The sequence below is a fragment of the Fomitiporia mediterranea genome (genome assembly GCF_000271605.1).
Source record: "Fomitiporia mediterranea MF3/22 unplaced genomic scaffold FOMMEscaffold_8, whole genome shotgun sequence".
NCBI classification, from domain to species: Eukaryota; Fungi; Basidiomycota; class Agaricomycetes; order Hymenochaetales; family Hymenochaetaceae; genus Fomitiporia; species Fomitiporia mediterranea.
The window spans coordinates 1,959,290-1,986,888 of NW_006760393.1; the positions used below are offsets into that span (position 1 = coordinate 1,959,290).

At 48.0% G+C, this 27,599-nt stretch overlaps 11 protein-coding genes across 11 annotated transcripts; 4 read left to right on the forward strand and 7 right to left on the reverse strand.

Moving 5' to 3' along the window:
* Positions 1–693: 693 nt before the first annotated feature.
* Positions 694–3,377, reverse strand: FOMMEDRAFT_21720 (uncharacterized protein). The gene is made up of 4 exons (XM_007268518.1): positions 2,939–3,377; positions 1,377–2,819; positions 1,228–1,322; positions 694–1,171 (listed from the first exon to the last, which is right to left on the reverse strand). Exons 1-4 carry the CDS (start codon positions 3,321–3,323, stop codon positions 1,121–1,123), a joined length of 1,974 nt encoding a protein of 657 aa, XP_007268580.1. The 5' UTR covers positions 3,324–3,377; the 3' UTR covers positions 694–1,120.
* Positions 3,378–5,102: 1,725 nt separating this feature from the next.
* FOMMEDRAFT_126120 (glycoside hydrolase) lies at positions 5,103–8,035 on the forward strand. The gene is made up of 10 exons (XM_007268519.1): positions 5,103–5,480; positions 5,566–5,681; positions 5,773–6,094; positions 6,154–6,596; positions 6,647–6,959; positions 7,013–7,085; positions 7,145–7,214; positions 7,264–7,425; positions 7,483–7,731; positions 7,789–8,035. The coding sequence occupies exons 1-10, from the start codon at positions 5,222–5,224 to the stop codon at positions 7,831–7,833; spliced, it is 2,052 nt and encodes a 683-aa protein (XP_007268581.1). The 5' UTR covers positions 5,103–5,221; the 3' UTR covers positions 7,834–8,035.
* Positions 8,036–8,863: 828 nt separating this feature from the next.
* Positions 8,864–9,618, reverse strand: FOMMEDRAFT_89870 (cyclin-related 2; the record flags this gene model as incomplete). The annotated part of the gene is made up of 2 exons (XM_007268520.1): positions 8,864–8,965; positions 9,109–9,618. Coding segments are annotated over 2 exons (612 nt in total), but the record flags the coding sequence as incomplete, so codon positions are not given.
* Positions 9,619–10,142: 524 nt separating this feature from the next.
* Positions 10,143–12,185, reverse strand: FOMMEDRAFT_111022 (retinal short-chain dehydrogenase/reductase). Its single transcript, XM_007268521.1, has 11 exons — positions 12,034–12,185; positions 11,865–11,975; positions 11,711–11,812; positions 11,565–11,660; positions 11,427–11,503; positions 11,285–11,370; positions 11,147–11,231; positions 11,047–11,092; positions 10,919–10,988; positions 10,606–10,861; positions 10,143–10,543 (listed from the first exon to the last, which is right to left on the reverse strand). Exons 1-11 carry the CDS (start codon positions 12,122–12,124, stop codon positions 10,409–10,411), a joined length of 1,155 nt encoding a protein of 384 aa, XP_007268583.1. The 5' UTR covers positions 12,125–12,185; the 3' UTR covers positions 10,143–10,408.
* A 195-nt stretch (positions 12,186–12,380) lies between these two features.
* FOMMEDRAFT_135544 (uncharacterized protein) lies at positions 12,381–16,945 on the forward strand (the record flags this gene model as incomplete). Its single annotated transcript, XM_007268522.1, has 10 exons — positions 12,381–12,912; positions 12,964–13,130; positions 13,181–13,305; positions 13,357–15,049; positions 15,107–15,327; positions 15,386–15,886; positions 15,946–16,148; positions 16,200–16,405; positions 16,456–16,614; positions 16,673–16,945. 10 exons carry the CDS (start codon positions 12,381–12,383, stop codon positions 16,943–16,945), a joined length of 4,080 nt encoding a protein of 1,359 aa, XP_007268584.1.
* Positions 16,946–17,200: 255 nt separating this feature from the next.
* Positions 17,201–17,713, reverse strand: FOMMEDRAFT_158443 (uncharacterized protein; the record flags this gene model as incomplete). The annotated part of the gene is made up of 3 exons (XM_007268523.1): positions 17,201–17,329; positions 17,388–17,452; positions 17,572–17,713. The coding sequence occupies 3 exons, from the start codon at positions 17,711–17,713 to the stop codon at positions 17,201–17,203; spliced, it is 336 nt and encodes a 111-aa protein (XP_007268585.1).
* A 277-nt stretch (positions 17,714–17,990) lies between these two features.
* On the reverse strand, positions 17,991–19,498 carry FOMMEDRAFT_147870 (3-isopropylmalate dehydrogenase). Its single transcript, XM_007268524.1, has 5 exons — positions 19,459–19,498; positions 19,369–19,403; positions 19,135–19,311; positions 18,545–19,082; positions 17,991–18,492 (listed from the first exon to the last, which is right to left on the reverse strand). Exons 1-5 carry the CDS (start codon positions 19,470–19,472, stop codon positions 18,114–18,116), a joined length of 1,143 nt encoding a protein of 380 aa, XP_007268586.1. The 5' UTR covers positions 19,473–19,498; the 3' UTR covers positions 17,991–18,113.
* A 196-nt stretch (positions 19,499–19,694) lies between these two features.
* FOMMEDRAFT_111028 (uncharacterized protein) lies at positions 19,695–21,513 on the forward strand. The gene is made up of 3 exons (XM_007268525.1): positions 19,695–19,925; positions 19,989–20,823; positions 20,878–21,513. Exons 1-3 carry the CDS (start codon positions 19,709–19,711, stop codon positions 21,389–21,391), a joined length of 1,566 nt encoding a protein of 521 aa, XP_007268587.1. The 5' UTR covers positions 19,695–19,708; the 3' UTR covers positions 21,392–21,513.
* Positions 21,511–22,229, reverse strand: FOMMEDRAFT_169456 (actin-related protein ARPC3; the record flags this gene model as incomplete). Its single annotated transcript, XM_007268526.1, has 4 exons — positions 21,511–21,669; positions 21,728–22,015; positions 22,074–22,173; positions 22,224–22,229. The coding sequence occupies 4 exons, from the start codon at positions 22,227–22,229 to the stop codon at positions 21,524–21,526; spliced, it is 540 nt and encodes a 179-aa protein (XP_007268588.1). The 3' UTR covers positions 21,511–21,523.
* A 251-nt stretch (positions 22,230–22,480) lies between these two features.
* Positions 22,481–25,486, forward strand: FOMMEDRAFT_147873 (calcium activated cation channel; the record flags this gene model as incomplete). Its single annotated transcript, XM_007268527.1, has 21 exons — positions 22,481–22,553; positions 22,612–22,757; positions 22,820–22,907; positions 22,958–23,111; positions 23,168–23,202; positions 23,255–23,317; positions 23,380–23,452; positions 23,511–23,572; positions 23,621–23,716; positions 23,773–23,783; positions 23,833–24,029; positions 24,083–24,087; positions 24,146–24,173; positions 24,223–24,290; positions 24,352–24,457; positions 24,513–24,542; positions 24,675–24,744; positions 24,807–24,897; positions 24,963–25,005; positions 25,070–25,337; positions 25,394–25,486. 21 exons carry the CDS (start codon positions 22,481–22,483, stop codon positions 25,484–25,486), a joined length of 1,800 nt encoding a protein of 599 aa, XP_007268589.1.
* Positions 25,487–25,655: 169 nt separating this feature from the next.
* On the reverse strand, positions 25,656–27,488 carry FOMMEDRAFT_30029 (uncharacterized protein; the record flags this gene model as incomplete). Its single annotated transcript, XM_007268528.1, has 7 exons — positions 25,656–25,802; positions 25,863–26,452; positions 26,510–26,673; positions 26,729–27,013; positions 27,075–27,192; positions 27,252–27,300; positions 27,360–27,488. The coding sequence occupies 7 exons, from the start codon at positions 27,486–27,488 to the stop codon at positions 25,656–25,658; spliced, it is 1,482 nt and encodes a 493-aa protein (XP_007268590.1).
* Between the last annotated feature and the right edge of the window lie 111 nt (positions 27,489–27,599).

Sequence of the window (27,599 nt, forward strand, 5' to 3'; positions counted from 1 at the left end):
TTATAAATTCCAGTCCATTTCCTGCGGTTCACCGCATCTACCCTCTCTCTCATCCCCACTCCATCTCCGTTCTCATATAGCTATACGTATGCAAGCAGACTTCTATCCTCGGTGAAACGGGCACAGCAACTAAATCTCACACATATCTTTGGACGTGCTCATCCCGTCTCTAAATACTAAAATAGTGCTGAATAAAACATTAGTGAACACTCCACCTGACTGAACAACGAGACGATCCACTCCGTGATGCCCATGCATATGCTTTATTCAGATCATTGTATTTATCTGTAATGCGAATACCAGGATCGGTGCTCGATTGCTCCGGTCCAAGCATTATTGTTCAAAGGCTACTAGGCAATGTTTACTCAATCTGTTATGACCATTAGTCCGGTTTTGGACACCGGCGGCTTCAGGAGCACCACTCTCTAAGTATCCACAATACCACTTTCCGCTCGCACGAGCTTTTATACCTTAAGCCATTCTTGTTTTCACACCTCTGCATCTTCAAATCAAACTTCGAGTTCCTGATGATCAGTCTAAGTAACTTCTTCCGGATCGTGCTTCTCCCTGGGCGCTTGATAGGCCCCTCTCACTAAAGCTTATGCTGTGGAATGTGAAGTGTGTGGACTAGAATTCCTGTCTCGGATTTTCCATATCCCTCTCTCTGTTTCACCGGCGCCGGTAATATCTCTTGGTATATGTTGTGTTACTACAACTGTGCACAAAATTGGAATACATCCGCTATTCCAGTAGCTACAACCTAGGGGTGCAAAACGTGGGTTACCACGTGGATCATGCGTGTATAAATGTAAGTTGGAGGGGACGTCAGGGTGCGTAATGTTGATTGGATGAGTCTGTATGCACTCAAATCGTAAAGACGTTTGAGCTCAATGTATAAATGAAGTGAGGAAATGAAAATGAAGGGAGAAGACAATAAGTAAAATCAACTAAAGGTAAAATACACCAGAAGAAGCCAAGAATGAAGCCAAGATGTGACGGATGAGTGGGGAGTGATCGTAAGTGGCATGAACATCGGGTAAACCGTCTGTATTCCATTTCCCAAGAAGCACTGCGAGCCCAGGCCGCAGTCGGGCTAATTGTCGAACAACAGACAGGATATTTAGCAGGAACGGAGGAGGGCTTTTGCGCGGCCAGCGTTAATTTTATCGACCTGTGCGATTGTAAATCAGCAAGGAAAAGCGCTGTACAGTTGTATGCGAAACTCACAAGAAGGTTGGCAGTCTTATAAGTCGAACTGTACATGTGATTTATTCCGTTCTCCTCGAGCACACGCGAGAAACGGTTGACCAGTCCATATTTGTCTGTAGGTGTTTCAATTAATCAAAGTGAAGCAAAGCTCAATCAAATAGGCGTACCGAGACCAAATTTCTGTAAATCGATCTGTAGGCATTTCATCGTTCCAGGCGCAGGTTCGTCTTCGTCAAGCGAATCGCTCCCTTCTAGGTTAAAGACCCTCTGTTTGTCACCTACACCAAATTGCTGCTCGGCAGCTCCACATGCGTTAAGGTCATCGCCCACTTCGAGTAATGTCCCAGAGCATATAACCATGTGACGGTCATCAAGTCCGAATAGCGAAGATAGTACGCAAATGTCAGTTGTGAGTGATGATCCCTCAGCGGTACGCGTGAACGAGAAGAAAGGTACACGTAGGGCCTTATTTCTGGTTGATCTGCTTGCACGAAAGGCGTCCCTGAGTTCAGCCGAAGGCACGTTAGATGGAAGAGGACCAGCGGTTGTTGATATCTTGTTCAGATGCGGACGTTCGATTTTTTGAAGCTCGTCCAGATGCTCTGGGAGAGACCGCGCGGATGACTGTGAGGTTGTACTGGCGAGCGACGGAGTCGAGTCCAAATCAATTCTCGTCCTGTTATAAGGGGAAGAAGACGAGAAGTACTCTTCGTCATCGCTACTTGAGCACGATGACAAGCTGTCGTGGCAGAATGGCTTTGGGCTTGATGATAGTCTAAGGAATTTTGGTTCTTCTTCCAAACGCTTCCCTCCTGCTTCTAAATCTTCCTCATCATGACTAAACACGGCGCTAGGTGAGAGAGGACCAGCGATTGGACTGGAGCATCTATCGTGAGGTGCGACATCGGAATGCGACCCGTACAGAGAATCGGTCAATGAATTTCGTCGCATATCATGCCATGTCTGAGCCTGCATGCCAGGTAAGGGGATAAGTTCAGGGTATCCAACCAGTGTAAGAATTTTAAGTGTCCAGAAATCAGCTGCACTTTCGTTGAGCCCGACGCAAGCGAGATCGGGAGCGAGGACTTCGACAGGAGCAGCCGTGGGGCTCATCGACTTTTTTGGAGTGCGCGAAGCACGAGAGGTTACTGAAGAGCTAATAGGAGAATCGTCTGTCTTCGGATCGTGCGTCATCGATGTGTACGATGAACATCCTTCAATTGTGCCTGACTTCGAGATAACCTTCGAGAGCACAGCGATGGACGCGACAGACGGGCTTCGAGTGCGTGATAAGACAGCCGGGGACATGGCTCCTGGCGATCCCGGCTGACTTAATGAAAAGCTGTTCATCTCATCTTGGAGATGCGCGAATTGTTTGTCGCCGTCGCCAAACCTTTCACGCACGCTTTGCGGTAAGTTTGAAGATAGTTCCTGGTATGGGTTTGCATTGTACAACGTGAATCCACTATCGCCTAGAAGATTGAGAACCTCGGGTAATCGTGAAGCCTTCACGAAGATAAAGTCACTCAGATACGAGGACTGATAAAGAATTGAAATGCCAGCTGCAGCAAGAGGTGCAGAGAGCTCCCGTACGCGGTTACCGGAATCACCTGTTTCAGAATGCGAAGACTTAATGTAAGCAAGCGTAACAAAGGCTATCACCGCGCCAATTCCAGTAAGCGCTTCGGCACGCTTCCCAGAAGGCATACAGCACAATGGAGGCACGTACTGTGGCTGTCGTCGTGTGAGTCAATTTGCAGCACCTTCCACCTCTCGAAGGAGATCTCGACGGGTTCCGGGACGTCGAGCAAACGGGTCGAGCGTTTGCGACGGCGGCTGGCTGAACTGGACGCAGAATCCGCCCTGTCTAAAAGACGTTGCTTTTGACGGTCTTTACGTGCTATTGGCTCGAAGTCGCTCAGCTCGTCCTCCTCTGCGAAAATGCTGAGCTCTATCTCGTTAGCGGTGAGGTTGAGAAACTTTGGGTTTTTGCGAAGGAGTTGCTTGAGGATAGGACGGTTGAGCTCCACAAGGCGGGAGCGGGGTATATGCACAAGGGAGAGAGTGACGTCAAGGATAGTGATAGTCGTGGCATTATGGCTCTCAAGGTCCATTGACGATGGGGCAAGCGAAGAGGAGGTACTCAGACGTAGGGAGACACGTCGAGGGATAGGTCGAGTGAGAGTAGGGAGAGAGCGAGACAAGGCAGAGAGGGAAATACAGTGCTAAAAGCGTGCTAAAATTGTACGGCATTTGCGCAAGGCAAGGGATTTGCCCAGCTGATGACTCGAACCTTATTCACGAAACCTTGTATAAATCGAGTAAGTCGGTCCGAGGAGCTCATCAGCCCTGCAAAATCGTTACTGTATTGAACATGCCAGGCAGGATGAAGAATTCAACTCTACAATGTTGAAATGCACAGGCTGTACGCCTCCCGAATCTGATGCACTTGTCTCGACTCGGTTGCGACCTCGATGCAGCGGGCAGGTGCTGTCGTCATCGGCATTCCATCTGGTATTTCCACCGCATCAAGCACTATAGAAGAGAAGCAAACCTTCTAGCGCGTGAGACTCTGAGACTTGTGCGAACGTGCCGCGCACATCTCCTGCCTGGGATTCGTACACGTTCTCTATCTCGTTCAAATGCAGGGTGTTTGCTCTCATAGGTTTACAATCGCTCAGGAACTCGATTGCGTAGCTTGTCCTCGTCTCGCGCGTACGGCACAACACTAGTGCTCTAGGCAGCAACTACAACTCTCGCAACTCTCCCGTTCCGCGTCCGCCAAGCGGCCGCATGGCCAACTTGTTGCACTGGGATGTAATCGGAGCTCTCCAAAAAGCAAAGTTGTGAAGAAGCACTTCCGTTTGTCATGTAGGCATCCAACGGCATTGTGCCCTGCTACCCTAGTCCACATACCCGAGGTGATGCCACGTTCCGAGGCCCTCAGCAAGTTGCGTCTCCCAGAGTTAGTACGACAGCATTGACACGACCTTCTAAAAAGGTTTCTCTTACTTCCCTCATGTCCACGGCTTTGTCGCTGCCTAATTCCGTTGCATCAGCTGATGTGCACGTCTAACTGCATACGCAACAAGCTTTAAGAATTGTACTAACACTTGATTCTTCCATACACTTGATGAATGTGGCGTACCTAGTGCAGTGCAATAGATGACACAGTGACCTGCACAAAACAAGCGACATCCAGCCCTCATCCAACCCACAAAATTGTTCCGAAGTAGCCAGGCCTGCCTTAAGTTGTGGAGAAGGGATCTGATGGTTCTGGATCCAAGGCTGAACGGGAGGCAAAACTAGTGCACCAAGACCCATTTCCCAAAAGCTGCGAACGCTTCAAGTTGTGGCACCTTTTTTCCCTACCCTTGAATTTGTTACACAGATGATCATGCAGGTCTAGGCAAGAAGGTTGGAGCAGCCATGCCCAGTATAGCTCTTCGTGTTATCGATAAGTAGCACGTCGATGAAACGGGGAATCTACAACTCTACTCCACTGTACTTACAATATCTTTTGGAGCCTGATGGTTACAGTTGACTGGCTGGTGTTGGAGTATATATATGAATAGTTTACTCCATCTACGCCTTTATGCGGATCTATTGCGAGACCTATCAAACAGATAGTTGTATGGCCCGAGAAAATATTGGTGGCCCTCGTCCATGCCATTTTGCGTAGTCTTGATCGATGTTAGCACTATTGTAGCCATTGGGAATTTATTGCCTGTTCAAGTTCTAGTTTTAGAGGCCCGGAGAAATGATTTCAAAATCAAATGAGTTTATTTGACCGAAAGTTACGTACCGCATAAATTGTGACGTCTGCGGATACAGATGCGCTTCTCGGTTCATCCATCCGAACTTTAGGTTTGGCTCCTTTCAGTACTTTGGCCGTGAACTCAGCAGTTTTCGAACAACTTACACCGAGCCAATATCTCTTAGCCGTGATTTTGCTTCCTTACTGTTGTGCGTTGACTTTTGAGCAGTCGCCACTTGCTACACACCCTCGACAATGGGCAACAACCGAACTACCTTTGACCCACAACCAGTGCTCAACCGCGATCCATGGCTTGAGCCCTTCTTGCCTGCTATCGCCCATCGCCACGGACGCTTTCAGCAATGGAAAAACACCATCTCGCAGTATGAAGGCGGCTACGAAAAGTTCTCGAGAGGATATGAGAAGTTTGGCTTGAATGTTGATGAAAATGGCGAGATCACGTATCGCGAATGGGCTCCAAATGCAAAGGAAGCAGTCCTAATCGGCGATTTCAGTGAGAGTTATGTTTTTCATGAAGCATGTCATCTCCGGGTGTCATGCCATAGCGCATATACCCTGCTAATTTGGATTGGACTTAGACGAATGGAACAGGACGACGCATCCAATGAAAAAGGACCAGTATGGCGTCTGGGAGATCAAACTCCCTCCCAAGGCTCCTGGACAGCCCTCGATTCCGCATGATTCTAAAATAAAGGTGAGTTATCAGGCTTTGTCCTTAGGCTTCTGGTGTTGACTGCGATTTTTTTCTGTGGATAATTTCTGAATATATGCACCGTAACATCTAGATCTCGATGATACTTCCGAATGGAGAGCGAATTGAACGTCTGCCTGCTTGGATCAAACGGGCTACACAAGACCTTTCCGTGTCCCCAGTATATGATGCACGATTCTGGAACCCGCCTGCTGGTGAAAAATACATATTCAAAAATAGAGCTCCTCCCAAGCCCGCGAGCGCAAAAATCTACGAGGCACATGTTGGCATTTCGACCACGGAAGGAAGAGTTGGAACGTACAAGGAGTTTACACAAAACGTCCTCCCTCGAATCAAGGAGCTGGGTTATAACACAATCCAATTGATGGCAATAATGGAGCACGCATATTATGCATGTCAGTGACAAGTTTCTTTCATGTCCGACGAGCTGGAAAGTAACACCAACTTGCACCAGCTTTCGGATACCAGGTCACAAGCTTCTTCGCAGCAAGCTCGCGCTATGGAACTCCAGAAGAGTTAAAGGAGCTCGTCGACACAGCACACGGAATGGGCTTGACTGTTCTTCTCGATATTGTTCACTCGCATGCATGCAAGAACGTACTTGACGGTCTCAACAACTTTGATGGTACAGATCACTTGTATTTCCACGAAGGTGGAAAGGGTCGCCATGAACTCTGGGACAGCCGTCTCTTCAATTATGGCAATCATGAGGTTATGCGTTTCCTGCTCAGCAATTTGAGATTCTACGTGGAGGAGTACCAATTTGATGGCTTCCGTTTCGACGGGGTCACGAGTATGATGTACATCCATCACGGAATAGGAACCGGATTTTCTGGTGGCTATCATGAATACTTCGGGGGTTCTGTTGACGAGGAGGGCGTCGTATACTTGATGATCGTTTGTGCTCCTCAGTCATCTGTTCGCGAGCCATACTGATAATCTTATAGGCAAATGATATGATCCATGAACTCTATCCACATGCAGTAACGATTGCTGAGGATGTCTCCGGCATGCCCCTCTTGGGTGTCCCTGCCGAGGTCGGTGGTGTGGGCTTCGATTACAGGCTCCAGATGGCAATTCCCGACATGTGGATCAAGTTGCTCAAGCACAAGAAGGACGACGAATGGGACATGGCGAACATCGTACATACTCTTATTAACAGACGCCATGGCGAGAAGAGTATTGCCTATGCTGAAAGTCACGATCAAGCACTCGTCGGTGACAAGACAATTGCGTTTTGGCTTATGGACAAGGAGATGTGTACGTGCATGCAACACTGAAAGTTATATTATGCAAGCTTAAGGATTTGCTAGACACTAACATGTCTGATATGACGGAACTCACCCCTGTCATTGATCGCGGGCTTGCCCTTCACAAGATGATCCGGTATGTCCTAATCCTATAGCTGTCTCTGAGTCTGACCTTGTGTTCTCCCTTACCTACAGTTTCCTTGTCCACGCACTTGGTGGAGAGGGCTACTTAAACTTTGAGGGAAATGAGTTCGGACACCCTGAAGTATGTCGTCCATATTTAACTTCACACTCGCCCTTAACGGACGTTGCAGTGGCTTGACTTCCCCCGTGCCGGGAACAACAACTCTTTCCATTATGCACGTAGACAATGGAATGTTGTCGATGATGATCTCTTGCGCTACAAGTACCTGAACAACTTCGACGCTGCGATGAATAACATGGAGACGAAGTACGGCTGGCTGGCTGCTCCCCAGGTACTTATTAATTATAAAGTTGTGGGGTACTCTTCTTATACATGATCATACGTGTAGGCGTATGTCTCCCTGAAACATGAAGTCGACAAGGTGGTCGTCTTCGAGCGTGCCGGGTGCCTTTTCATCTTTAACTTCCACCCAACCGAATCATTCGTGGACTACCGTGTCGGAGTGGATCAGGCTGGCGAATACCACGTCGTGCTATCGAGCGACGAAAAAGGCTTCGGTGGACACGATCGTATTGACATGAACGTCAAACACTACACGACGCCACTCGAGTGGAACAACAGAAAGAACTGGCTTCAGGTAAGTATTAGTTACGTCCTTCATCGTGTCTGCTAGTGTGATATATATGCGCATTAGGTGTACGTTCCTTGTCGGACCTGCCTCCTTCTGGCGACGCACTAAGGAGTAAGGCGCCAGACGTCGGCAGTCACACTCTAACGGACCACAGAATAATAGATTCGGCTCACGGACTATGTGTCAGAATATATGCTATCCATTGCGGAAGTTGAGCTCTGTTTGTAGAATCCAAACCTCCAGTTATTTTTTAAATATAGACTTCCCCAAAGAAGCTTGTCATAAGACAGATGTGAAACAATGAAATTGCAGCAGAAGTTTTTGTAAACTACATGAAACGATACATGATGAAACTCGGTGCGAGGGGTCGAGTATAAATTATGTACTGTCCGAACACTTGATACTTGCACATATAATAAAGGGGTAATAATCGTCGTGAACGGTGTAAAAAAAAGTACAAGCTGATGATTTAAATCTGAATGCAGGAGTGCGGTTGGAAGAATGAGGACGAGAAACGCAGGACCACAGACGTAACAAACAAGCAAACAAAGAGAAGCACAGCAAATCTAGTCCAAGAACCAAATTCTATAGTCTACGGGCTGGCCATGAGCCTATCCCCGTCTACTGATGAGTCCGCCGAGGTCGGAGCGCTGGCCCACCTGTGGAAGGATGGACGAGGTTGCCTCGTCGAACGGCGGTCGTTATTCGTCGAATCTTCTTCTCCGTCATCGTCATCATCGCCACCTTCCTCACTCGCATCATTGCTAAAGAGGCTTTGCGTATCGGATGAGCAACAAGAATGTGCTGGTCGAATCGTCGGTTCATCGTCTGTCTCCGCATCCGTGTCCGTCTCGGAACACACGCTACTCTCTTGGTCACGTTCTTCGTGTTCGTTGGTTACTTCAGCGACAGCAGGCATATTGTAGGACGAACGCTTCGGTGTCGTGTTTCGTGGTGCCGTCTGAGTAGGGTACGGCGTATTATCACTAGCCATAGCGCCACCGTACGCATCAAACGCTCCCATGCTCTGTAGAGGTCGTGACGCAGGTGCAGGAACTTGCGCTGAAGAAGCGCTCCTTTGGATTTGAGTCGACTCTGCACCAACCTGGCCCTGATCGAACCGCATAAGCTGTTCCCAATAACGCTGCATCTCGTCCGTCGAAATAGACAGGCGGAAGTCGTTCAATAGAAGGAACTGTAGTTCAAGCTGGTTTAGCTCTGCTTGAGGAAGTCCTCCGACCTAGCGAAGAGTGATTATTAGCAATCATTATCGCAAAGAATATGAAAACGAGTGGAGCATCAAGGGTGGCTTCGCACGCGACGGAGCTCAAGATGTTACTCCAGGGTAGGGACTGAAAACTAAGACATGAAAATTGAGCTCACCCTAGCATAACGGGAATTCGTGTAAAATACGTCGCTGAAAAACTTGCTCGCTACAGTTACTCCTGCGATCACAAGTCGGTGGACATTGTACGAATCAATGACGAAGCGGTTGCCGGTGGCCTCCTGAGCAAGTTTCGACATCCGATCAAAGTAGACCAAAAGCGACAGGAAAACTTCGTTTGTCGTCGGACAGTAACGAAGAATTCGGAGTAAATACGCTTGCAATGAAATGGACGGAACATTGCGTGCATGAAAGGTCAAATGCGACGTAGGAGTGGAAAGGGCGGTACGGGAGGCCGTGAATAGTGTTTGCCATATTGGTGGATGGTCAGAGTTGGGTGGCTGATGCGAATTCGTTGAGTTCGTCTGTGATTGTGCCGATGTTGACAACCCATCGTTCGCAGTCGCAATCTGAGTGAGAAGAGATGCAAGCAAGCGCAGGAGGTCGGGAGTGGGGTACGAATTTATGTCATAAACCGACTCGCTTTCTGCGGGCGGGGTAGCCGGCATAAATGTTGAAGGTATTGATGAAGGCTTCTGTGGTGCCTCCGCATCTACCAACTTCGGTTGAGAAGACTTGGGAGACAGAGATTCGCGTTTTGCTCCAAGGGCTGGCTCTGAGCGGATGTGTGGTACAGCCGCGCTGGAGCGTGAGAGTGCAGGTGGAACCAGAGTACTGGTCGACGAAGAGGATGATGACGACGATGAAGATGAAGTCAAGGTAGCAGAGCCCAGCGTCGCGGAGGACGGAGCGCGACGAGCAGCCGGTTTTGACCGTACGATGGGTGTTTTACCTGCAGCGACGGAGACAGTATGCGCAGACGAGTGATCATGCAGGGACGGTGCTGCGAGGGCGAGCATGATGAATTTCAGGACGTCGTCGAGCTTTGCTGCCGCAAAATGTTTTTCGGTAGTGGCAAAGGCGTGCTGTCGACGAGACCGGGAATCGGAGGCGGATGTTTGTAGCAGAAGATGCAAAACGAAGAGAAGATTAAGTGCAAAACGGGGAAGGCCACGTGATACAGAGGCTGTGACCACAACCACACTGCTTCCTTTTTGTAACCCCTATCACTTGTTCCCCATTTAATAATTGCGTCCAATAATACACCCACGTTTCACAGAGATACGTCACTGCTACAGTTTACATGGAGTCGTGCCGTCTTCTGCAACAATTGCATCTAGACACAACTTGTTGTATATCTGAGTCATGGAGCGGTGGTAGTACTATTGCTAAGAATAATAATTGACTGCAGGGCCTCGAACGTCTCACATCGAAACAAAAGGCTTTGACATTAGACAATCAATCCCACTTCGCATGCCCATTTACCGTCTCTGCAGCGGGTTCACCTGCTCCAATTGGCGGTGGTCGTCCTTCGTCAGGTCTCCTTCCCGACATTTTAACAAATCCTTCCATTGCATAATCAGCACCGGACATCTAGTAGATTAAACAAAAAAGTTTTAGCTAATGAAAGAGATAGCCGAGGAAAGGTCACTCACCCATTGGAACAAGTCTCGAAGATAACTCGGCAGAATTGTCACCCATCGGACAAAGTGCGTATAGAACGGCAAGAAAATGGTTCTTGACTCTTGCTCGTCGATCGCGGCAATCACTGCTTTCGCAACCGCGTAAGCAGGCAGTGAAGGCGTAAAGAACTTGTAAAACGATGATGATGGCAAGCTCATCCTGGAGAACATCGGTGTCATAGTATGACCCGCAAGAACAAGTGTTGTTCTGATCTTTGGAGTTTTGTATCTGATTGAAAGTGGCGTTAGCCAGAATGGTCATTAGTACGGTCGGAAGCGATCTTACCGCTTGTCAAGTTCATAGCGAAGGGACTCGGATAGGTTTACGAGTGCTGCTTTGGATGCAGAGTAATCGGCTTCAAATTGCACCGTTCAGTAGTGAATTAGTGTGTTCTCTTATTAATGCCAACCTACTCATTTGTGCGACCCCGACCAAACCAAGGACGGACGACATAGTTACCTATGAGTAAAGGAATTAATCATCTAAGTGTGCTGGAGGGAATTAACAACACACAATGTGTCCTGTCCCTCGTTTAATCATTTCCGGGAGGAAAGCCTTGAGAGTCCAGAAGGAGGATAAAACATTCGTATTGAAGGTCCTTGGTTAATGTATGTTATTTAGGCTTTTTGAAACTTGATAGACATGACGCACTGTTTCACGTCTTCGGGGTCTAGGTCAACCAGACATTTGCCCTGAACGACACCAGCATTGTTGATGAGGATAGTTGGATGTCCAACCTAAACACATTAATGTTGGCTGATTTACACATACATAAATACAAGTATGATCTTTCCTCTTCAACAATTTGCTTCGCAACAGCTTCGACTTCTTCCCATTTTGAAACGTCGCATTTGTAATAAGTGATATTATCTTGTTAAGAAAAGCAAGGTTACTTATTGACTGTGCTAGTATGAATTCAAACATGGCTCACAGTTCTCTGTCACAATGGGATTCACGTCCAAAACAACGGTCGTAACACTGCGCACAGCTAGTGTGTTTGCGATCAGTTCTCCTATACCCGATGCTCCTGGAAATGATTATTAGGTGGGGGAGCTGGAGCACAAGCACAGAACGCACCGCCTGTAATAAGTACAATCTGCTCTCCCCAATCAAAGCGTTCTGGCGCGAAAAATAGGTTGCTTCCGTTTCTGTATAAGCGTGAAATCCATTTGAGGCCCCCTTTGAAACTCCTTAAGAGATAAGTTCTTTGAAGCGAGACTTGCATACTCACAGAATACCGAGACGATGGTGAAATAGATAGCGGAATAGATAAACACTGGCGAGTCGAACTCAAGGCCTTGGAACCTGTAGAATACTGGGATGAAGAAAATAAAGAAAGGACCTGTCGATGTGATGACGATGGTCAGTCGTGCTCAAATGTAGATGAAGAAACGCCTAACTAAAGACGGTATGAATGAGTACTTTGACAACAAGGTCGACGTCAAAGTTGTCAAATACTTGAGAGGGGACACCCTGGTCAACAGAGGCCATCTGAGAGTAACTCGTTCAGGTGAGAAAGCGAAAAATATTTTCGAGACGAGGCGCAGCCTGTTCGTGTCACCTTTCTGAAATTCTGATCCAGAGTTGATGTCAATGATGATGAATCAGATGATGCAACGCGACGTTGGCAGACTTGCGAACCGATTAGATAAGCGATACATTTAATGTGGCAAACAAAGTTATCCACGACCGCGTCTCGGCACCCGCACTACCTCGCAACCCGGTCGGCGCCTTCATCTCCGCTATGATGGATGACGCACAAGAGGACCCAGGGACTGTCGCAGGAGTGCCGAAGGAAACTACTACCAAGGTCAAGAGGACATACGGAAGGAAGAAGGAGTCTACTGACGCGTCTGGTGAATCATCATTTGCCCAAACATCGTCTCGGACGCGCTTTGAGTCGCTTGACGAAGGTGGAATAACGGAGGGCGCGCGCTTCTCCAAGTTCTTGCAAAATGACGCGTCGGACGCGTTTGGTTGGAGAGAAAAACTCGCTTTAATCGACAAGCAGTTTGACGAGAAGGAATCGGAAGCAACGAGTAAACTCACTGACGAACTCACAGACGACCGCACAAACAGGGATAATAGCTCTGCAAAATCAGTATCTACTGAAGACGATTCCGTCGGATTACATGATGAGTCGCTTTTATCTGGTTCAATTCATCCACCATCGTCACAATCCGACCCCCCTTCGTCTGGCTCTATTGAAGCCGACAACGCGAAACTAAAATCAAGTAGCACCAACGCTACCACGACCGAGCTTGAAAAGACTACTGAAGGTGAACACTTGAATTCTGCGTTATCAATAGCCCTCTCTAACGACGTCACAGAATTCCCGGCAATGACGGTTTCGGACGAACATCAAAAGGCACAAAATGCTTTATCTGTTTTCCAAGACGATGATGATTCTAGTGACGCACTAGATGAACCTGCTCTTCGACGGAAACAGCCCAAAGCTGCCGCAAAGAAACCTAAGGAGAAAGCGAACAAGATAAAGGTGATAATTATTATTATTATACTTTTTTCTTTATTTCTTATATGACATAGAAACTGAGCAAGAAAGAGGAGAACGAATCCAAAAAAGCACACGCCCGTATTATGGCAGACCAGAGAGTGTCCATAACCAAGCGGGCAGAACAATATACTGTCGAGCATTTATTGAGAAGCGTTCGGTGAGGCTTTATTTGAGGTTAAGTTGGAACGACTTGTTCTAACTTTGTCAGACAAAAACAGGACAAGTCTGAAGTTAAGCCAAGCTGTGTTTCGTCTGATCCCATTCAGGACTTCACCTCATCGCCTAAGCTGAATTCCAGGGGCACCTCTACAGAACGAGAGCCGAAAGCGGGACCATCCAATCTCCGTGAGACCTCGGATAGTGACATGCCTGACACGCATGGGTCTCTCGATGCAAGGCTTGGAGAGACGCTGAAGGGAGAAGACACTCAGCGCAAGAAAAACTTGATTGCAGCAAAGCGTCTTGCGCTTGAGTCATCGAAGGCTCATGCAATTTCGGACGAGTCTGATTCTGATGATCTCGAGGTAGTGGAAACAGGTCATGATGGTATCGCAAAGCAGCTGATGGTCTCGAGTACCTATGAGAAGAAACTTGCCGGTGTAGCCGGCTTTCGCGCAGGCTCGAGTAGGCATTCTCTGTCCAAACAGCTAGAAGGTAGTCAGGGTGATAGAATGCTGACACTGGCGGCTAAATCGACGTTCGCTGACAGAGACTCGCGGCGACACAACAATGCTCTGGGTCATCGAGATTTGCAGGCTGCTATTCTCAATAAGGCTGCCAAGCAAAGTATGCAAATGACAAAGGAGAAAGAGGAGGAATGGAAGAGACGTGGAGGAAAGCTTTCTGGCAAACTACGCGCTGCTGCTGCTGCTGCTAATCAGTCACTTTCTCTTGACCGCCTTGTTGACGAGATAACTTCGAGACAACGAAACTCCGCGGAGAATGATCAAGCGGAAGTCGTCGACGGCGGTAGTTCAGACGCGGAATACGACAGCGACGGGGAATGGATGCCTGATGATCGTGGTTCTGCAAGCCCTGTGCGACACCAGACCATGGATGACTCCGGAGAAGATGAACTTGGCGGTTCGGGCCGCGATCTGGGTGACTCGGATGTCGAGGGCGAGAAGATCCTTGTGAAGCTGGAACAACAAATCGATACCGATGAAGATGAAACGAGCCGGCCACCTCGTCCGTCACGACGTTCGGCGGGCATGCTAGTAGTCACGGACTCTGATGGCGAGGAGACTCGCACCCTCCCTTCAAAGGGACGGGTCCTCGTGCCGGATACGTCTGTAATTATCGGTGATCGAGGCCGGGCGAGTGTGGTCTCTTCAGAGGGTGGACCGGAAGAATGGAACAAGGAAAATGAGATCACCATGCCCGTTGATAGTGGTGACGATAAGGAAAACGTTATGGTTATTTCTCCGACCGCACGTAATAGAACACAAGTTCCACGGAGCCGGTCACCCAGAGGAATCAATCGCACTAATGAGGGAGCTCAGCGAGTGTCTTCGCCTCCCGGTGTAGACGCGGAACATGGTGCTTCTCGAAGCGCTCGTGTGCCTCTGCAGGCAAGAAGAATGAGCAGTTTTGACGATCCATTTCTCTCGCGTTCTCCGTCCTTGGGTACAAGTTTTGGGACACCGAAGTCGAACGGAGCACTGTCCGCCGTCGCAAGCCCAGTTTCCCTTCGACCAGCGTTCGACGGAAATTCCGGGGGCTTTACTCAATTCTTCAACGATGAAGAAGGGTTCACACCCTCTAATATGGATTCGCACACTAAAGGAGTTCTTCAACCGGCGTTTCGCCTTCAAGTGGGTAATGACGCAGAGGATTCACCATTCAACTTTTCACCTGATCCGAAGTCAGTGAAGTTGAATGCTCCATTCACCAGAAGAGAGGTGTGTTGTTTCTTTATTGTCTATTGCACAGTATCATAGATTACTAACTGCATTAAGGATTCTGATTTCCTGAACCGCTCGAAGCACCTGACGAATGACGATGAGCTCTCCCTTACCCTCGACACATCAAGGCTTCAGCCAGCGCTCGACGTTGCGACCCAAGTCCGTCGGAAGGCAGACGCAGTTTTCGAGAAGGAGCAAGAATTCGTTATTGAGGAAGCTGGTAAAAACACTGCGTCTTCTCGGGGTAAACAAGAGCTTTATATCTCTGAGAACGGGTAAGGCAGTTTCGTACAGCAAGTGACAGATCGAAATCATCTTACAAAACACCACCAGATTGTTGACACAAACCAGACCAGACGGCTCAACTCCAATTGTGTATCGGTCTGGTGTGCTACCGCAAACGTCAGATCTTGTCGGTTCTAAGATTCCGACCCCACCCACAACAACCCAGCGGTTGCCCCTAAGTACTCTCTCACTCGCGACGGAGTCTGTTAGCCCGTCGAAAAGACTAACTCGTCTAGCCAAGGGCAAGGCTAGGGCGTCATTGTCCGATGACGAGAATGACTTACCTGCTAATGCATTCACCAGACTGCTAGCAGGAGCAAAGCAGCAACAAAACAGAGAGAAAAAGCGTCTTGGTAAATCACTTTTCGTAGAAGGCGAGGCGCAAGAGTCCGATGAGGACGAAATGTTTGGATTCGGAGCCCCCAAGGCGAAGGATGATGAAGAGGAAAGTGAAAATGAGGATCCCGATGCAGTTGTCGAGAATCTTGTTGACGATGCTACGATGGATGCGGAGCAACTGGCGGAGGAAAGGGTACTAGAGAAAGTCAAGTAGGTCTTGATTCGTGGTTAGCCCTTCTAGAATATATAGCTAATTCCGCTATCTAAAGAGATCAACTTGAAGAAGAAGATGCCGCTCTAGAAAAGTACCATCAAGCAGCAATTGAGGGTAAATATCGTGGCAAACGGCGGGGCGGTGGGATCGCCATGGATGATAGTGAATCGGATGAGGACGAAGATGAAGAGGCGCGCAGACTCCGAAGGAGGATGCATAAGAAGCGCAGAATTCAGGGCGATAAACTCGAGGATCTTGGTGAGCATTGCCCATAATGTTTGGATCGTGTAAATTAAACGCGTCTTATAGGCAAGGATGAGAAATCTCGTGCTTTCTATGATGCTTATCAACGTGATATCTTAGAGGATGATAGCGAGGACTTCGCGCATCTGGCAAGTGACGACATGGATGTAGAGGACGAAAACGGCGAGGAAGAAGAGCCTGAGACTGTTACAACATCAGAGATACAAGCACAACTGCGCGAAGTTGCACGTCAACAGAAGGGAAAGGCAAAGGTATATCATATGAACCTGTGTTTACTTTCTAGCTACTAACATCTTTCCAGGAAACTCGTTTCTTTGACGCCGCAGACGTCGAATGGGCTGTATCTCAAAGGAGCAGCGATGATGAATTCGATGTAAGGGAAATTGAGGACCAGCCGAAGAAAGCTCCGCGCAAACGTCCGGTCTTTGGACAAGCAGATGTCCCCGATCTCGATGATTCAGTATGCTACGCCTATTATTCACGGAATCAGCTCTTCTGACTAATTATTTCCAAATTAGCTTCTTCGAATGCCAAAGAAAATCAGTGATGAGCAAGCCGCTCAGCTCGCTGCGTGGAGAAAAGAGCAGAGCGGGCGTAACTTGGGAACTGGAGGGATGAGAGGTGCAGTCACTGGTACAAGTCATGGTTCTAGGTCCGCAGGGCGTAAAGGTACATCCATGTCAAAGAAGGTAGCAGGTGATAGTCAGGAAGATCAAGGGCGTCGGAAAGTGAAGAAGACGGCAAGTGTCCTCGCATCCGTATCTGATAGGAGGAGCGGGTTTGGACTTTAGAATGGTCACTTTTCTGTTCTCGGCCATCCGTAATCTGTGCTTGTCTACCCTTATATAATGTTATTTCAGGCTTGGTTAAATGTTTTCTGTATACAAAAACATGGAATAAATGAAATATATGAATGGGCCATAACTTGCATAACTCATAAACCAAAACCAGATCGATCCCTATATAATCCAACACATTTTATAATAAGATAATGCTCTTCGAACGCTGGCTCGGGGTATAAAATGGGTAATCCCAACGAGCAAAGGCTAGCGCATCTGCTTTCCAAACTTCATCCATGCAAAAGTGCGCGGTCGCTGGGGGAATAGCATGTTTGTGCGCGAGGGAGAACGGGTATGGCGGGGTCGACTTCGCTTTTTTTGTCCACTCTGGTTTATCTACACGAATTGTCTCAGCTCGAAATCGACGTGAATAAGGGAAACAGGACAGGCGTACCTTATGTCTCAGCATGATCAGCTTTGCCATGCAAATAGGAGGCCCGGATTCGTGCACGGGAATCCCTGAAGAAACAGAAGTGGTGAGTAAGTGTCTGTCCGACGCGAATGACCTGGCAACGTGCAAGAACAGGCGTGTTTGCCTAGACTTGCATAGCAGCTCAGGCTTTAAAAGGAAGACATACCGAGTGCGACAAGATTGATTTTATGCAAGCCGAAGTTATTTGTATCATCGCCAACGTTAAACGCCTTCCAGACTTGTTCGGGCATGAGAATGCATGGCAAAAGGAAGAGGGCGAGGAGGAAGGCGAGGAACATGACGACCATTTTGTTGTGATGAATATATCCGCCTCTGCAGGGCGCAATGGGGGACGACCAGCAGGACGGATGCGAGGGAGTAGGAATTGTTTAGGATATGGTCGGTAAAGATGGGAATGAGTTGGACTTCGAAACGAACGACTGGGGTAAGATATATACTGATTCCGCGCGCTGTTTTAGACTCAAATCACTTCCATCCCAAGCGGCGGGCAACGACTGGCCGATCCGCTGACAAATCAACTCAGACAATCCTTGGCTTATGAAATCACCCATCCATCATTAATTGTACTCGCGTCATAACTTCTCTTCGATTTTACATTACATTTACAGCAGCACAGTTACACAGCCTAGTCCAGCCTCTGTACTCCAGCCTCTGTCCCAGTAATTGTAGTAATTGTAGTATAATTGTTTACAAAAGTTCCTTCAGTGCCGAGACCACACTGTCTCCAATTTCAGTTGTCGTACTCTCTCCACCGAGGTCCTTCGACCGTAATCCCAATCCACCACTTGCCTTATCGTCCAGCACTTTGCGCACAGCCGCTTCAACTGCCTGTGCTTGCTTCTCGAGACCAAGCGAATACCGCAGTAACATCGCCGCGCTAAGAATGGTACCAATTGGATTTGCTATACCCTGTCCCGCTATGTCCGGTGCCGATCCATGAATGGGTTCGTACAGCCCTGCTGGCGGTTTTACCCCAGGTGCAAATTCAGTTATTGGTTCTCCAGCAAGAGATGCAGAAGGGAGTAAACCCAGGGATCCCGCTAGGACACTGGTTTCGTCGGAGAGGCTACAGCGATGATCGTCAGATTTGAGTTCGCAAACTTATGTATCAAACCCACATATCTCCGAACATGTTCTCCGTAAGGATAACACCGTTCAGCTTCCGCGGGTTCGCGACGAGGATCATAGCAGCTGAATCAACAAGCTGGTGTTCTAATTTGAGCTGCGGGAACTCTTCAGTGAGCGTCTCTGTGACGGCTTTCCTCCACAAGCGCGAGCTTGCAAGTACGTTTGCCTTGTCGACTGAGACAATCTTGCGAGGAGGGCTTGTTGCAAGTGCAATTTTCGCAGCTACGCGGGTGATACGCTTTACTTCGTCAACACTGTAAATCATCGTATCCCAGGCGGAATTTGGCTTGGGTTCCACGCCGGGTTCTTTTCGTTCTCCAAAATACAGCCCACCGACGAGTTCACGGACAACGATAAGGTCGGTTCCTTCTGCAATTTCACGCTTCAAAGGAGAACATTCGACGAGTGATTTGGATGGAAAAGAAGCTGGACGGATGTTGGCATAAAGGTCCAGATTCTTGCGGAGAGTCAGCAGACCAAGTTCAGGACGGACGGGACCCGATGGCCATTTAGGTCCACCAACGGAACCTGAAAAAATATACATTTCGTTTTTGATAAAATAGACAGACGAGATACTTACCAAGAAGAATTGCATCTGCTTCCTTGCATGCCTTCAAAGTAGAATCCGGCAACGATTGGCCAGTCTTGTCAATGGCACACCCGCCAATGTCATAGTATTCGAGCTTTAGTTCAAAATCTTGTGCGGATGCATTGAGCGTCTCCAGTACGCGCACGGCTTGTCCGACGACTTCCGGGCCTGATAAAATGCTGATGAATTACTAGCGAAGTTCTTTGAGCAGATTGTGTAATATACCAATGCCGTCACCTGGAAGCACGGCGATATTGAACCTGAGACGAGTGTTTGTCAACTTCTGTCTTGTCCACTTAGTAGCTTGCGACCTACAATTTCTTCGTCATATCAAAATACCACTATCAGGAGTTGGTGGGGGAAAGAGATGAGGAAGGGCGGAAACTGTATGCAACCCTTCCTGGCTGTATGCGCAATTCCTTCGGATTTGCAAGCCGAAGTCCCAAAAATATAGTCTTGCCCATATGAGGAGCGTGTTTCGCACACGTGCTATAATCAGATCCTTCGTATTCAAAATTTCGACACTTGAGTTTACTCTAACGCTTCCTCCGCCAGCCTTTTAATCATGGAGACAAAACCGGCTTGCAGGAGCCTTGTGCTCGACGCTGGGCCTCTTCTATCTCTTTCTCCACTACGTGGCCTTGCAGAGCACTATTTGACAGTTCCTCAAGTCCTCTCCGAACTCAAGGACAAGAATGCTCGCGAGCACTTTGAGAGACTTGGTCTGTCAGCAGGTGTTAAAATAGAGTTGCGGGAGCCCGATGCTGCTTCGCTCTCACAAGGTACGTATGACTCGGACTACTTTGAATGGTGCTTTATTGAGTTGGTATTTGTGTATGCTATAGTTATACAGGCTGCGAAGAAGACAGGAGACTATTCCGTGCTTTCGCATGCGGATATGTGTGTTATTGCCTTGACGCTTGCGCTGGACAGGCAAGATAAGGAGATTCAGGCGAAGGAGAGTGCGGAGGAGCCGAGTTCGGGTAGTACAGCGCTAGAGGCAACTGAGACTGTGTCCACTCACAATAATCTCGAGAACGGCGGGTTCGATGAGCCTTCAACCGGATCCGAACCTTCAACGAAGGACTCGAGTAGCAGTGCAGCTCCTGTCGAGAATGAGGATGTTGTGCCTTCTATCGTGCAAGACGAAAGCGGTGAAGCCCCTCCACTACCAGCTTCTGAAGAGGAAGACGTTGGCGACAATGCAGAACGCGAGCCTCTTGATGTTGTACTTGAACCCATCAAGAGCACTCCGGACAGTTTACAGCCCGAACACGGAAACTCAGAGGATACAACGCTCTCGCGATCTCAACCAAGTCAAAATAGCCCTCTTTATGATAATCCATCAGACGAAGACGACGGTGAAGGCGAATGGATCACGCCTGACAATGTGGATTTGCATAAATCTCGCGCGCTTGACCTATTCCCATCCACTGACTCCTCCGATCCATTCATCACTGTCTCTGGGAAGAAGAGTAAAGGAAAACGGAGACAGGCGGAGCAGAGCAGTGGAAATAATACAGGTGGTGGACCGAAGCAACAGATTGGTGTAGGCTGCATGACCGCAGATTTCGCAATGCAGAATGTTTTACTTCAGATGAATCTTAACCTGGTCGGAGTTGAGGGAAAGAGGATCGAAAAAGTCAAATCCTGGGTGTTAAGGTGTCACGCTTGCTTCAAGTACGTGGTATATCAGACCCTCACAGCCTAGTCTGCTTACGCTTGATTGTTCAGAATTTGCAAAGATTCGTCAAAGAAGTTCTGCCCTTCCTGTGGTAATCCATCACTTTTACGGACTTCAGTCACTGCAAAGGCACCTAATTCGGACGATTCTTCTCCAGCACTGGAAGTGCATCTGAAAAAGAACTTCGTCTATCGAACGCGAGGAACGATCTACCCTATTCCCGCGTCAAAACCTGGTTCCTCAAAGAAGGGATCTGGTGAGGGTCTCATCCTGCGGGAAGATCAATCCGAGTATATGCGTGCTCAGAAACGCGAAGAGGGGCGACGCCAACGAGAAGAGAAGAAGATCATGCACCAGACTTTGGCCGCTGCTAAAGGTGGCGAGGTGACTGGGATCAAGTTGGGTAACTGGATGGATCCAGATTGGGTTCCTGAGATGCTTAGTGTTGGGATTGGTGGTAAAGGAAGAAAAGTTCCGGATGGTCGAACTCCTCTTGGAGCCGATGGGATGCCTATCATTGGCTATGGGAAGAAGAACCCGAATGAGAGACGACGAAAGAGGTGAATACATTTTGTTGTTCGTCGACAGTCTGTAGATAGATTTCAGCATTGCTATCACGTTGTACCTGCAATTCATGTAGACTACGCTCATTGATTACTACATCTGTATAGAATGCTATCTGCCAGGATTACACATTTAAGCTAAGCTTCTGTTCATGAATCTTCTTTTTTGGAATGACAGCCACCACTTGCTCGGTTTGCCCGTACCATCAGCGTAAAGTCTTTCGACGACTCTTGCCGCAAGTTCCTGGCGTGTTTGTACGAGGTATCCACGGAGATAATCTGAGCGCGGTCAGTCGGGCACGTCCCCTCGCATTTTTTAACTATGGTCATTACGTACCGGCGTCTGCTCTACTTGCGGGTGGTGCATAATGTGCATTGAGTGGGAAGCCTGCATCGCCGGGTATAGAGAAGTTGTCCACAGCAAGCGTATTGAGCGATTTGCCAGCTTCAATTAGTGATGGTGGCACGCGAGCTGTGCCAATCTTCGCGAGACAGTCTGAGACGAAGAGAATTAGGACGATGAGGAGACGATCGGCAGGCCCTTTGATCTCGAAGTTGCGGAAGAGGGAGTTGGCGCGAAATAGATCGAGAGTCTCGTCGATAATGTCTGCTTCATCAGGTCCAGCTGTAGAAATATGTTAGGCCTACGCACAAGCTATATGCAAGAGACGGGTGGTACGGACCTAATGGTGCAGGCCCTCGAATCTTTGTCCTGATGGGAAGGATAGACATATTGCCCACCTGACGCACATCAGGGACTTCATTGAAGGATGAATGGTACGCCTGAACAGCATATTAGACGGTAACTTCGTAACACCACGAGGTGTACTTACAGGCATTCTGGTGTCGTGTTGGTGGAAATTGATTAAATTCAGAGCAAGCTGCAAGCAGCAAGCGCAGCAAGAAATGCGATGGGATAAGTCACGTGCTGAAAACGCGTCGCGTGTTTCGGTACCTAATCACCTAATGGCAGTGTCTATGTATGTCATGAGTGACCTCTGTTTCTTACTGACGATTGTTTTCTCTTGTGACCATACTTATTCCTGAACGTGCATTTTAAGTAGAAATTCAGAAGAAAACTGGCGTAAACATGGATGGTGCTGACGAAAATGCATCTCTACTGTCTAACAAATCTTTGCATGCTTCTCCCGACACGGTTACCAGTGAGCTCGTGGCGTACTGTAATATCTGTGCTGCCTCCGACTTATGTCTCGCGTGCAGAACTCATCAAGCGCCTTCGAGCGCTAACTTTGAAGCTTATTCCTGTTGAGGTTGAGCTCAAGGAACTTACAACACCAGCTAGCAGGATCATATCGTCGCATGTTATAAGCACATATGAACGGGCAGCTGGAGATTTCCATGAAGCTGTACGCTCTAGCCTTTTTTATAAACCTCAAATATCACTGTACTTACGGCCTGTTTCCTCTAGCTTCCGTACTGTTTGCTTCAGGCACGACAGTCGTTCATGTGGGATGCAAATCACAACGCAGCCGACTATGACGAATATTATGGCCGAGGTTTGCTCATATCATTCTTGGATAATGGCAGGTAACTCAGGCTTTCACAGCCATTGCTTGCGAAGTTTTAGCAAGGCGTATTGTGCATAGGGCGCCGCCAGACCGCCTGACTACAACCATGTCAAAAAGATACTGCCGTCTGGAATGGGATGGGGATAAAAGTGAGCTCCAGAGTGCATTGGAGCTGGCTATCGACACACATTGGTGAATAAAGCATGCTATTCATATACAATACGTATCTACTCATGATGTTGCCACAGCACAATTTTCCTGTCGTCCACCGAGGCGCAGCACGGTGAGTAGGGTGTGCGTCGCTGTATTCACCTCTCTGACTGGCAGTCTTTTAGTCGTCAACTGCCTGTGGAGAGGAGACTGGGTGCAAAAAAATAATGAGCATCATGATATCGATTGTGAGCAATCTTTCTTGAAAATTTCTTTGAATTCACAGGAGTTCTTATTCGCTTCAATGAAGATGTTCCCTTTAACGAGTCGCGCGAGAGGCATTTCCGTGACCATCTCGATCCTTCCCGTATATCTGTGCCACGGTGCCGTATCATCTTGTCTCCCACAATATGCTCTTGTATTGAACCGACTCTGCACAAGGTACCAGAATTTCTTCCGGGTTGCAATTTGGCTGGTTTTCCTGGTCAATTATTCCCAAGCAGGTGCGCGACTTTCTGTCATCTTGGATCCTGAACTCACGATCCTTTCAGTAAGGCAGCCCCTTGAGCGCCTGAACAGCACTCATCAGGCTCTGGATGGCTGGGAAATTGCACTGTATATATTTGCACTGTCGTTCGCGATAGAAGGTACGCGGTTTTCCGTCTTTCAACGCTGAAAGGTTGATACTGACTTTTTGTCGAAGACTTGCTTAAGGTGAGGCAATTGGAACATTTACTAATATTCCAATCTAAGTCTCTCCCAGTTGTACAAAATGCTTCGTTTCGTAACCTGGCGTGCTTTCGGGTTCTGGAGTGTAGTGTCTTTAGTCACGGACGCCTTACTGGTTGCTGCATTCGTTCTGCGGGTAGTCGGAATATACCTTCCAGATAATGACCCGAGATCGGACCTCTATCACTACAAGAGCTTTCAAGTACTATCCCATGTTGCTCCATTTATCTGGTAAGTTTCGTTACTCCGCTTTCTTGCTATCAGATCTTGACAGTCTTTTGTAGGATGAGTCAGTTCTGGTCTATTACTGACCATCCTGCCAAGTAACTGATACGTTGGTCCCGCAGAATTAATCACAATCGTTGACGGCTTCAAGTGGGTGCTTCGCTTAACTCGATGATTGACAAAACTAAATTGGATATAGATGGGTCGGGACGATGCAGATATGCGTTGCACGCATGCTACAGGAGTCAGGCATTTTCTTCGCGGTCAGTTAGTCTTTGTCTCACAAACATTTCAATTGACTCACTCACATTCTTAAAGCTTTTATCAGTTCTTGCCATCGGGTTTGCCCAGGGCTTGTACGCCATTGATGCTGCCGACGGTGAGACGGAACATGGGCCATTAGTGATCAATGCCTTGATACAGGCGTTGCTCCAGTGAGCATTCAAATCATCGTTTACATTTATAAATTCTAAACGCAGCCTTTCAAAGATCACCAGACTTCGGAAGTCAGGTTACAAAGTATGTCGTAATCGATTCATATCCCATAATATGCTTATTCCTTTCGTTATTAGCGGGGAGAGCCTCATTCTCTTTTACATGTATGCAATCAAACAACTGTCATCTGCCATTGTGCATTAACCTTGGTTAAAGGTGGAACTTTGTGACGACTGTCATCTTGTTGAACGTGTTGATTTCACTCTTCGCTTCAGCCTATGAAGATGTAAGTAATTGATGGGGCAGAATGCTGTCCTCTTGTTTCTGATATGTGTTTTTCCTACGTAGGTCGTGGATGATGCAGAAGCTCAATATTTAGCATATTTTGCCGGAAAAACGGTTGGTATGATACGTGCTCCGGATTCCTACGTCTATCCTGGTTAGCATGTCGAGTCTCTTCATCCCTAACCTGGCGCAGATCTCACATGTCTGAATTTTTACTAGCGCCGTTCAATCTCATTGAAGTGGTATTTGTCGCACCTCTTGAGTACGTCCCTGTCAAGCCACTTAAAGACGATCTCGGAAGCTTCAACTAATTGACCCTCGTCTAGACCATTTATGAGCCAGGAAGCTTACGCAAAGTATAACCGTTGGGTAATGTCGACATTCTTCTTCATTCCCCTCCTCGTCATCGCGTTGTGGGAGACATCGCTTGATACGAGCACCAATCGCTTCATGAAGAGTTGGTTTAGCCCTGCAGACGAAGGAGAAGAAGACGATCCTGCAAACCAAGATCCTGAAGTCAGCGAGCCGGACGACTTGAAGATATGTGTCGTTCCATTCAAGGAACTTGTGGCGAAGTTTCCTGACGCTGCTGTTGTGCGTTAATCTTATTTTGATACTGAGGCTAGCTGTGCCAACATTTTTGTTTGCAGAGTCCGGAAACAAACATTCTTCACGAAGTTGCCTCGTTGCGCGAGCAAATTCAGCTCCTAACACAAAGTTTGGCTATCGCCGGAAAGGAGTAAGCGATCGCGCCGGGCCGTGATCTTCAACCAAACACTCGTATTGAACCATGACCTTGACTTTACGAGCATCTTGATTATGGGTAAACGGACACACGCCTAACATTATCTCATATTTTTTTTCGGTTTGGGTATTGGTAGCCTCCTAGTTATGTACATAAGTCTGTACCGATCATATGCCAATGGATTGTTCAACACTGCCCTCCGGTACGGATGGCAAAGTGACGCGGAAGACCATGAATTGGTTGTCTACATCAATACCAGTGTCAAAAGATTGTCCATCAAAGCTTCCTTGCGTGCTGAGGAAATCGTTATCCGACTATTTGTTGCAGCTGCATTAGTCGTCTGTAAGGCTTTTCAAATCATATTGTGAACTCACGGCAGTAAATAGGAAGTAGTCGTCTGGGAAGTCTGGATCATCACATGGAGCAAGTGCGAGTGACTCCCATTTGGCGTTGATAAGCGTCTGGTCTGCTGGTTTACCATTGTGAAGGCCAAACCGTGCAAGCTGATCAGAATCCAAGAAGTTCACGAACGAGACATATTGAGCTGGCGTGATACTTGAATTAAGCACCCCGTCAACGGCGATCGGATTAGCAGGATCGTCAAATACTGTGTTGTGTATATCCGTTGCGCTGCTGATGTCGATAAGGTCGGCCTGCTTGTAGCTGGACTTGTTGTCGTCGCCTCCATGTCCATCTCCGTCCCGAGCAAGGACAAAGAAGATGTTCGGGCTCACGAAATGTACCTCGCTTTGAGCAAGCGTGTTGCCTTTCTTTGACTGAGGCAACGGCACTACCCATTCGCCGATGAGCGGCGGCGACTGACTGGACGAATCGGAAACATCGTATGCAAGCATTCGGGTGAATCGGCTCGTCGACTTTGAAGATCCGCCATCCTGTATTGTCGCACTTTGCAGGAGTGCATAGATAGTATTCCCGTCAGGTGAAGCCGTTAGTCCCTCGAAGCCTATAAAGTCGATATGAATAAAGGTGAGCTTAAATATGAAGACAGGAAAGGACGTACCCTGATTAGCAGCCCGGCCAGTATCGGGATCGGTCTCTGAGGTGAAGTTGAGGGTACCATCAATAAACGGAAGGAAAGCATTCGGAGGTTGGATAGCCTGGAGAAGGTGCCCAGACGGCGAGAAGCTGTAAATATAAGGTCCGTATTCGTCACTCATGAAGAAGCTATAAAAGTTATTTAGCGGAGTTTATCCCAGGAAAGAAGCAAAGTCGTGCGTACGAGCCGTCGGCGTTAAGGACAAGTCCTTCACAATCCACGGAGAGGTGGTTGAAGACTTCCGACGGGACGGGTAAGACAGGAAACCCGCCCCCCGCGGGTTGCACACCAAGTGCATCCAGACCAGTGGTTTTGTTATTGAATTCATCCACGTAGAGCAGAGTTTGTTGATATTGCAACTGGAGCGTCTCCTGTGCCTCGCTGAAGTTCAAATCCGCGTCCCCGTAGTACGGCTGGAGCACAAAGTCGATTTCTTGTTGCCTGCCTTGATAGTCGATCGTCCCGTCACTGCCAACCATACCAACCCGTTCACAAATGCACGATGTTTATGGGAATCACCTTGACTCACATATTGAAACCTCGATCAGGTTGGACAATGAAGGTTCCAGAAAATGTGCTGTTCGAGAGCTTCTGAAAAGTGCCTCGTTTTAATGCAATACCACTTCCAATGCCACCCAGCGTGTCACCTTTCAGAGGTGTTCAGCACAACTGAGGATTAATCCTGTCAGACGATAAATATCTTCACCAGTGGATTCCGTGAAATTTGAGGGTATCAAACCGAAGGCCACTAAGCCCTGTCAGATTCAGAGGGTTTGGTCAAATGCGCAATACATCAGGGTGGGAATTGGAATACTTTGTTGACGAATGTCGTTCCATTGAGTACAGCTTGATCAGGTGGCGCTGCCCGAGGTGCCGTCGGTGTGCTAAGAGGACTGGCAGAACACAGAAAGGCGGAGACGACGAGGACGAACAGTTCCATCATACTGCTCCCGACTGAGAGCTAGGATCGACAGCATATTTATATTCGTGCGACGAGAAAAGCACATATCTATTTCAAACGGCGAATCGGCATTTATGCGAAGTGTTGATTCGC

Coding starts and splice junctions, on each gene's coding strand:
- FOMMEDRAFT_21720 (XM_007268518.1), bottom strand. CDS start 3,323: ATGGACCTTGAGAGCCATAATGCCACGACTATCACTATCCTTGACGTC. Junction 2,820..2,938: donor CTCACACGACGACAGCCACA/GTACGTGCCTCC, acceptor ATTCTGAAACAG/GTGATTCCGGTAACCGCGTA. Junction 1,323..1,376: donor TTTACAGAAATTTGGTCTCG/GTACGCCTATTT, acceptor AAACACCTACAG/ACAAATATGGACTGGTCAAC.
- FOMMEDRAFT_126120 (XM_007268519.1), top strand. CDS start 5,222: ATGGGCAACAACCGAACTACCTTTGACCCACAACCAGTGCTCAACCGC. Junction 5,481..5,565: donor AGTCCTAATCGGCGATTTCA/GTGAGAGTTATG, acceptor GATTGGACTTAG/ACGAATGGAACAGGACGACG. Junction 6,597..6,646: donor GCGTCGTATACTTGATGATC/GTTTGTGCTCCT, acceptor ATAATCTTATAG/GCAAATGATATGATCCATGA.
- FOMMEDRAFT_111022 (XM_007268521.1), bottom strand. CDS start 12,124: ATGGCCTCTGTTGACCAGGGTGTCCCCTCTCAAGTATTTGACAACTTT. Junction 11,976..12,033: donor ACTCATTCATACCGTCTTTA/GTTAGGCGTTTC, acceptor TCACATCGACAG/GTCCTTTCTTTATTTTCTTC. Junction 10,989..11,046: donor GGTCGGGGTCGCACAAATGA/GTAGGTTGGCAT, acceptor TGCAATTTGAAG/CCGATTACTCTGCATCCAAA.
- FOMMEDRAFT_147870 (XM_007268524.1), bottom strand. Junction 19,312..19,368: donor GCTTCCAGGTGACGGCATTG/GTATATTACACA, acceptor GCATTTTATCAG/GCCCGGAAGTCGTCGGACAA. Junction 18,493..18,544: donor GAGAACATGTTCGGAGATAT/GTGGGTTTGATA, acceptor TCATCGCTGTAG/CCTCTCCGACGAAACCAGTG.
- FOMMEDRAFT_111028 (XM_007268525.1), top strand. CDS start 19,709: ATGGAGACAAAACCGGCTTGCAGGAGCCTTGTGCTCGACGCTGGGCCT. Junction 19,926..19,988: donor TGCTGCTTCGCTCTCACAAG/GTACGTATGACT, acceptor TGTATGCTATAG/TTATACAGGCTGCGAAGAAG. Junction 20,824..20,877: donor AGGTGTCACGCTTGCTTCAA/GTACGTGGTATA, acceptor TTGATTGTTCAG/AATTTGCAAAGATTCGTCAA.